At 47.7% G+C, this 8516-nt stretch overlaps 1 protein-coding gene across 2 annotated transcripts in view; it reads right to left on the minus strand.

Annotated features, from left to right (window-relative positions):
• Window positions 1-6180, minus strand: part of ENOX2 (ecto-NOX disulfide-thiol exchanger 2) — a 58272-nt gene extending 52092 nt beyond the window's left edge. For both annotated transcript variants that reach the window (XM_009334697.1, XM_009334696.1), the window contains exon 1: window positions 5986-6180. In XM_009334697.1, coding sequence (XP_009332972.1) covers window positions 5986-6007 — 22 coding nt within the window. In that variant the 5' untranslated portion in view covers window positions 6008-6180. The remainder of the gene's footprint in view (window positions 1-5985) is intronic.
• Between the last annotated feature and the right edge of the window lie 2336 nt (window positions 6181-8516).

Genomic DNA, 8516 nt, shown 5'->3' on the forward strand with positions numbered 1-8516 from the left:
ACCGTGAGCTGGAATTACAATAATCAAGTTATGCCATCAAAAGGGGATGCACTCCTAACGGCTGTGACATTGCCAGGAGAAATAAAACAGCAACCTGAACACGTTGTACAGCTGGAGCCTTTGGAACCCCATGTAGACATTGGAAAGAGGCAGCTATTACAAGAACACTGTAAAACCAAAAGCAAGACTCTTACCCAGCAGTCACAGAATAGGATTCAACCAAATTTGCAGCAGAGGATGGGGTCACCCTAAGCTCCCTTTGGAGGGGAGACAGCAGTTACCCTCACAGCCAACAGCCATCTGCACAGCCAGAGTTTAGAGTACAATTCCTCTCACCTAGGAACATTTCAAATCAACCCCCGCGTTCGGTCACAGGAACCACGCCACCACCAGTGGTGACAACTCTTCATTCACTACAGAGCAAGACACAACTGGCCAGCTCAGACATGCTGCCTCAGGGAGAAGTGAATCCCAGACCTACAGTCGGGCACCTCAAAACAGCAAAGCTGCCGAAGGACAGACCAGCTGTGATGCATGACTTGGAGCTGATCAGCCGCAGACTTCTACCTGCTCGGTATGAACGACAGTAGGACGTGACACTGCTAATACTGTTCCAACAGCTCACCAAGAAATGCAAAGCACAATCCACGGGGCAAGAAATACACACAGCAAAAACGACAAATAATTACCCTTGGTGTCATGTTCTTTGATAAAGAGGCAAAGCTGAACAGAATATTTTGGATCACATTGCAATGTCTTCAACTCCACCAATTAACTTTTGTGTTCAAAATAGACTTGACACTACTAGGAATAGCTTTGCACCTGCTAGTGATGTCTCGAATAAAGCAAAACTCTGCTCAAGAATTCAGATCAGAACAGACAGGTGAGTGGGGACTCACTGGGAAACCCAACCATTCTCTTCTCTAGAAGCAAATCACAGAATATTTCTCACTGGAAGGGATCTCTGGTGATCAACTAGCCCACCCCGCCTGCTCAAAGCAGCGTCAGCTCCTGCAGATTGCTCAGGGCACTGTCCAGTTGGGTCCTGAATATCTCCAAGGACAGAGACTCCACCACCTCTCTGTGGTATGTACTCTCCACCATTCCAGTGCCCAATCACCCTCACAGCAAACAAAGTTTTCTCATGCTTAGCTGAATTTCCTGTATTTTGATGTGTGCCCTTTGACCTTTCACTGGGCACCACTGAGAAGACTCTGGCTCCATCTTCTTTACTCTTTTACTCTTTCACATCAACATGTATTTGAACACATTGATAAGACTCCCTCTGCCCCCACCCCAAGCCTTCTCCCGGTTAAACAACCCCGGCTCTCTCAGGCTCTCCTCGCTAACAGACACTCCAATCCCTTCATCGGGCTCACTCCAGAACACCCATGACTCTCTTGTTCTGGGGAGCCCAGAACTGGACACGGCACTCCAGGTGTGACCTCACCAGTGCTGAGGGGAAGGATCCCCTCCCTGGACCTGCTGGCAATACTCAACCTAACGCAGCCCAGGATGCTGCTGACCTCCTTTGCTGCAAGGGTACATTGTTGGCTCGTGTTCAACTTGATGTCAACCAGAACACTCAAGACTTTTTCCACAACGCTGCTTTCCAGCAGCTTGTCCCCAGCATGTACCGGTGCATGGGGTCGTTCCTCCCCAAGGTGAGGGACTCTCATCATAGGAACTGCCTAAGGGTGACAGCAACGTAAGTTAAAGTTCAGTGGAGTGTTTTTTGGGGGAAGTCAGGTGAAGTCCAGTGTGAGATCAATGACTACCTAAAGGATGAGGATGCGTTCAGCCCAGCATTACTTCAACAAATGCATTTCTAACTACCAACATGCATGCGCTACCTGTGAGAGACGTGGGCAAAACCGAGCAAAAGCATCATAAAGACAACCAGAGACACGCCTGGGAGAACGGACTGTGGACTTGCTCCAGCCACTTCATGAATATCCCGCTTCCAAAAAATTTATTATTTATGGGCTCTCATTAAATGTAATCAGATATGCTCTCAAACAGACGCAACACATGATCCCCAGACGTGAATGCAGCAACATTTTTTGTGCTGGTACAAACTCATGGTGTCAGATTAATGCTCAAAGGTGACCACACATGGCATGATTAAGGCACCAGTACCAGGAATCCAGATCCAGGCTCACTGCCTCATCAAGCCATGGCTTAGGTCATCCTATTTGAGAGACCACACCAAGATCAGCGAAGAGGTCAGAGTTAAAACCCTCATTTTGTTCCCACTGGAGGATTTGGTTTTGTTTTCAACCTCAAGCCATGTAACAACGGTCATGTCTCACAGAGCAATCCTAAAACAGCCACACCAGTACAATGAAGGGACGAGGGTATGAACGAAACCAAAAATTATTATATTGCACTCAGATTTCCAGAATAAGCGATTGACTTTCCTATAGCCTTTTTTCCAATTGATACCTCACAGGCCAGCGATGCACTTTGAGGCAGTGCTGAGGCAGCAAGGATTCCTTCCTGTGAATCCCTGCATTAGGATGTCAGATTTAGAGAGCTAAAACGCGATTGCTTCAAATTAAGCTTCGTGTCCGAAAACGTTACCAAACTGCATGAGAAAAGGAGGAAAGTATGCACCCCTGCTGTGAAGCTTCATTCCAATCTACAGCTTTTTTCCTTCCAAGCCAATTATTTCTCAACACAAGAACTGGTTTAGAGCTACCCTTCTCATTCGATATGCTCCTTCGTAGTGCCTAAGCCTCTTCAAAAGGTAGAAATAGGACTTCCTTGGTTTTAAAGCTAACCTTCTGCATTTACAACTTCATTATGGCATGCAGAGCACATGGTACGAGTGCTCTGGAAGAGAAGCCCACTATTGTCCTTATACAGCCTCAGACTAAAATTCCACAAGTCAGAAATATTCAGAAGTTACAGAAAATGGAAGTTGATGAGATCATGAACTGCAACATATTTTTCTTTGCAGGCACAGGCTGGAAACTGAGTAGCTCCTTCACAAGCCATAAACAAAAATGAATGTATTTTCTGGGTAGTGTTGTCTAGAAACAGCGCTAGAGAAGATGCAGTTATTCTTAGTCCCACTCACATGAGAGATCCTGGTAGCTCCTCCAACAAGGTCTTCCAGGAACCCAAGACCTACTTCCACAGGCACTGTGCCCTGTTTTGCTCCAGGCACTGTGAGCAGAGAAAGCCAGGAGCTACTGCTGATGGTCACTGAGTCGCCTTCATCTATAGAAACTGTCATTCACTTAATAACACACGTCCAGACCTCTGCGAGGGTGGTTATGGTGAGCAGTAAAAAGTCCCTGGGCACAGCTGCCTGTCCCAAGAGCCTGCCTACAGCCAGGAACAAGGTTCTTGTCAGGCACCGGCTGGAAGGCTCTGGGTGGAGGCACCCACGCGACTCGGAGCAGGCAGCCTTGTCCTTGCCTGCGGCTCTCCAGGGTCCCCCAAGACGGGATGAGCTATCATCCACAGGCACGTTATGGCACACTCAATACGGAGAAGCAAAACGTCTTGGGAAAGCTTTGCTCTCACTCCCCCAAGACAGAGAAAGAGTAAATGACCCACAAAAGAAAAGGGTAGTATTGAAAAGCGGGCGACGGAAGCAGCGGGCACCTTGCTTGCTGCTCTCTTGCCATATGGAGTTTGCTCCAAGAATTCAGCCAACCCAGAGAGAAGATTTCCAACGCACTTTGGAGTAAGAAACTCCTCATTATGTCAGATTTTCCACCCTAATATTGGTAAATGCCATGGACAGTAGCCACCTTCAGAACCGATTGCCTCTCATATCATTTCTGCGAACTGCTGTTCAGCTTGAGCTCCAACCACATCCCACTGGATACAAACAATGAGCAGAGAAGAAAGCTGAACCTGCAGAAAAACTTCTCTCCTGGGCACAGGGCAGGATAAAAGCTGGCAGAATCGGCCAGTACGACTGTGAGGCACAAGCACTTTTCCTTTGCTCCGACCTTAACGAAGCATCCTTGGCTATTTTGAGCTGGTCTGCTCAGGAAGGAAGGGACCACCAGCACGGGAGCAAGCCTCGGGGTTTTACTCAGTTTTACTGAGGCTCTGTAGAGCACCAGCCAGGAAAGGCAGAAATCAGCAGATTTCTGCATTTGCAGTGAAGTGCTATGCAGAAGCTAAGGGGGAGGGGGAGAAAAATTAAGGCTTTCAGTGAGTGTCAGACCAGTGTTGGCATTTCTAGAGAGCCATACATGGCACAGGCGTTAGCGTGCCCTTCACCTCCAAGCACACCCAGTATGTATCTCCAAGGATTTTCAGAAGAGTGAATTTTTAGGAGCAAAATATCAGGAGTTGCCATAATGCAGTGATTAAAATATTAAAAAAATTAAAGATTAAAAAAACCAACCTGGACTAGAAGATTCCTCACTAGAAAAAACGGATTGGGGAAAACAGTGAAGATGCTTAAAGATGAGCAGGAAACGACTATCAGCAAGTCCTCTCAGGCGGCAGCAGCAGGTTGCTGCAGGTGGTCTTCACCTCTGGAAACAGATGCCGAGTTGTGTCTTACGGGAAGACGCGCGGCAGCCTCCCGCTGTCCTAAACAGCATTAACGATGCCCAGCCCCGCCTGTCCCTTTGGGTAGGTATCGATTCGGGTCTGTGCTGATGCTATATATGGCTGTAGCTTTTACAGCACACGTTTAGAAAGGGCCTGGATAGAGATAGGAAAGATCTCAATGTTCCAGGTATAAATCAAGGGAAGTATCTACCCTCACCGGGTCCCATGCCAGACCCTGGACAGAACTTCATTTTCCAACCACCAGTTCCTGCTAACGGAGCTTGGCCATTTGCCTTAATGACCAGTGAAAAAAAAGAAATCGGACATAGTCAACAGCGTGAACTGAAAAGCAGTTTCACAGATCGTTCCCATTACCAAGCGCTGAACGTGCTGACAACACTTCTACCCAAAACGGGGGTTTGCGCAGCTCACTGTGCGAGGCTCCTATGACCGTATAGGAAAACAGCACCTCAACAGGGCTTCCACTTCAAGATTTTTGCAAAATCTTCCCTGCTGGGTTTACTAATGTTCAACCAAACGACGACAGGAGCTCTGCCCACAAGCCTGGCACTGCTTCAGAGGCACAGAAACCAGTTCACCCGGGCCAGACGAGGGAACCGCATGCTCTGACAGCAACCTCACGCTGCTGCCGGTCAGACACTCCGACGGTCTTCTTGACGTCCAACTAATTAATAAAAAGCAGGTACACAAATCCCTCCCCAGTAACTCAAAGGAAAAAAAAAAACCTAGTAACAGGTATTCTGACACTTTCACATACCTAAAAGCATTTTAATGAATCACTTAAAAAGCCCACATAGATTATGCCCACTCAAACTTCTCTCTTTCCCAGCATCAAGAGGAACTTAAGAAATGGGCTGACACGGGCTTTACTATAAATATGGATTTACCTTTTGCCAATATTGGCAAATAAATGAAATAAGTATTGCTCAGCCTGAATGGAGGTCCCTTATCTTTTCTGCATGTTTAGAAATGCAATTTAGAAATAAACTGGATTCCAGGATGCAATCTGCCATCTGATTACATACTGCTTGTTTTCACCTCTAAAGAAACCCACTTTAGAAGAAACCAAAGTACGTGGCATCTGCAGTAATCAGTTAGAAAACACAGAGAAAACAGCAAGGAAGGGAAAGGAGAGAAGATACCGAGGCTTTGAAGTCACATTTCGGTACCAACCGTTTGCTTTCCAAGACTAGTTCCCAGGTTCAAAAACTACTCTTGGGCTTGTGCACCCTTTTCTACTGTACTCCTGGCTTAAGTGTCATGGTTAGAGCTTTATAATCATTAATTTGATCCAGAAGCTGCCTAGGCGCGCTGATGAGACCAGTGGCCTTTTGATAGTTACTTCTGTCGACTCCATATAATCCTATATGCCAACAACACTAACAAGACATTATCGGAGAAACACGCTTTCAGGAAAAGCACACAAAACACCTACTTTACCTGCAAACTGCATGAGAAACATGGCAAGATGCTGATCATATTTCAGTATTTCAGCCAGTTCTCCTCCCGTTCCCAGCTTGTTTATTTGTTTAAAAGATGGAGTCCAGGGTTGAGCTCCCACACTTAGTGCGGCTCCACGCAAGCCTCCGAGCTCCAGCTCCGAGCACAAAAGGAAAGTTGGGTCCTAACGACGGCAAAACTACCACCGCGCTGCCCCGCCGGCGGGCAGCGACCGCCCAGGCGTCGAGAGCACAGGCTGGGGCTGGAGCTGGCAAACGGCGGCTGCACGTGTCACCATCAGTCTCCAGTGACTGACACCGATAGGCGGATTCTGGGATGTGGGGGACGGAGGCGGACGAGCAGGTGGAGAAGCGATTAGCAGCAAGTACATCTGAATTTGCAAGGGATTTCATACATCAATGCTTTAAAGCGCTGGCGCGCAGTTAAATAAACCCTGTTTGCATGCCTGAGATTAGTTGCCTTTGCACAGAAAGATTAAGTTCTGGTAATCCTCGATGGCAAGAGGCACACCGCTCAGTTCCTCGATTCTGGAAGCTTGCACTCAAAAGAAGTATTAACTTCAGACAAGCTAATTATTCTAGCAGGGCACTGTAAAAAAAAAAAAAGAAAAGAAAAAGAAAAGAGAAAGAGACACACAGAGAGTCCTTTTCTTCTTTGACCCTGAAAACACAGCGTTCAGTAATAACAAAGGGCTATCTGCAGCATTTTCAAGCAAACGGCATATTTTCACAAATACATATCCACAGCAGCAAAAACACAGAGACTTGATCAAGTCGTGTATGAGCTGTGCCGTTTGCTTACCGCTGTAACCCAACAAACAAAGGAAAAAAATTCTTTACCAGTGTGTGTACGCACGTACGTGTGCACAGCGGCACAGACCCAGACTCTCAACCTGCGTTGCCTCCCTGCGGGCAGTCCTCAGCACCGCCCCAGCCACCACACCAAATTACTAAACATTCCACGGAGTGTTTTTAGGATGCTTGCACGGCTCTGTCAAACCACCTTCCCTCTCGACACAACGTCTAGAAATTGTTTGGCGCTAAGACTGGGATTTACAGGGGGCGAGCAGCTCGTCCTCCATCGCCTGGGGTGCAGAGCAAGCGGCTCCAGGCTCAGAGGGGACATGCCCGACCCCAGGCAGCTCATCGGTCACATCCCTCCCCATCCTGCCAACCTCACTCACAGCACACCCGGAGAGCATTAGCTGCCGCTTCGTAACAAATGCTCAGAAGGTCACATTTTCAGAAAGACATTTTTGAAAGGCTAGGAGAAGAAACCTGTCAGGCAGGGGAACGCAGGACTAACTGCACAGACCTATGGGGGGGGGGGGGGGGGGGAAGGAAGAAGAAAAAACAGGAAAAAAGGGAGGGAAGTCCCAAAGAAAACTTTGACAGAGCCAGAAATCGGGATCTTTGGAAAATCCTAGCGCAAAAACCTGGACCAAGGGGCGAGTGCTACTCCCCATATGAGAGTCTGGCAGAGGGGCAGCACCAGCGCGAGGACCTGAACCACTTCATCTTGGCTGAGAGCAGAGCAGCTGGATGCAGTGGGAAAGTGCCACTTTGGGATGGACACGCTGGCACCCGAAGAACGTCAGCAGAAAAGTTGGGGATTAGGGGAGAAATCTCACACCATCTTTGGAAGGTGCACGGAATGTCTCTCTAGCAACACCTTATCTTTGAAATTACTCAGAGACTGAACTTCATCCCTTCTACGAGCTCAAGTCACCCACACCAAAAACATGACCTTAAACACCTGACCTTAGAGTGGCTCAGATAGAGCTTTCAACAACTTAACGCTTTTTAATTAGATGTTACGAAATCCCTCAAAGAAAACATTACAAAACAGAAAAACCAGCCAGTCAGCTTCCAGAGCGGGAAAGAGGTGAAAGGCTGGAGTAAGAAGGAATGCAAGTTTGCTGGACAACCTCCTACCCTAGGTTGCCTTATCATTTCACCCGTCATTTCATGGCTCTGCTGCAACGTTCTGCAGGCTGGAAAAATACAGTGTCTAATTATTGTAGCTGTGCGAGTGAAGTACGGGGGAGCTAAAAAGCGTGTGGACTAATGAGTAATCTATCCAAGGACTAGGATGTGTGCGTAACAAACATGTGGCACTAAAGAACAAAAGCATTTCTACGCAGCATGATCTGAATATACACTGCTGTTAACAGCTGGACCTCGCACACGCGACCAAAATATGAGCAAAGTAATTAAGACAGTAAGAAACACATAAATATAAAAGGAGCTTGAGCGTAATGCTTAAGGAACCAAATAAATGTGTGCACGCACATATATATGAATCGTAGTCAAAGGATCTTTACGGACTGGGGCTGCAGGAGAGGTACAGCCCACAGGCAGCTGTGGTTACTGGCACCAGCGTGCCCGAACCTAACGGAGCTTCCCAGGCGCAGTCCGGCTGTAGCAGAAGGGATCCAGCGCAGGCCGAGGTACACGGCTGGGCACGGCTGAGCCCGCCCGCTGTTCAGAAGAGATGAGAACACGACCAGT

Source organism: Pygoscelis adeliae, unplaced genomic scaffold (genome assembly GCF_000699105.1).
Source record: "Pygoscelis adeliae isolate BGI_AS28 unplaced genomic scaffold, ASM69910v1 Scaffold412, whole genome shotgun sequence".
In the NCBI taxonomy this organism is placed as follows: domain Eukaryota; kingdom Metazoa; phylum Chordata; class Aves; order Sphenisciformes; family Spheniscidae; genus Pygoscelis; species Pygoscelis adeliae.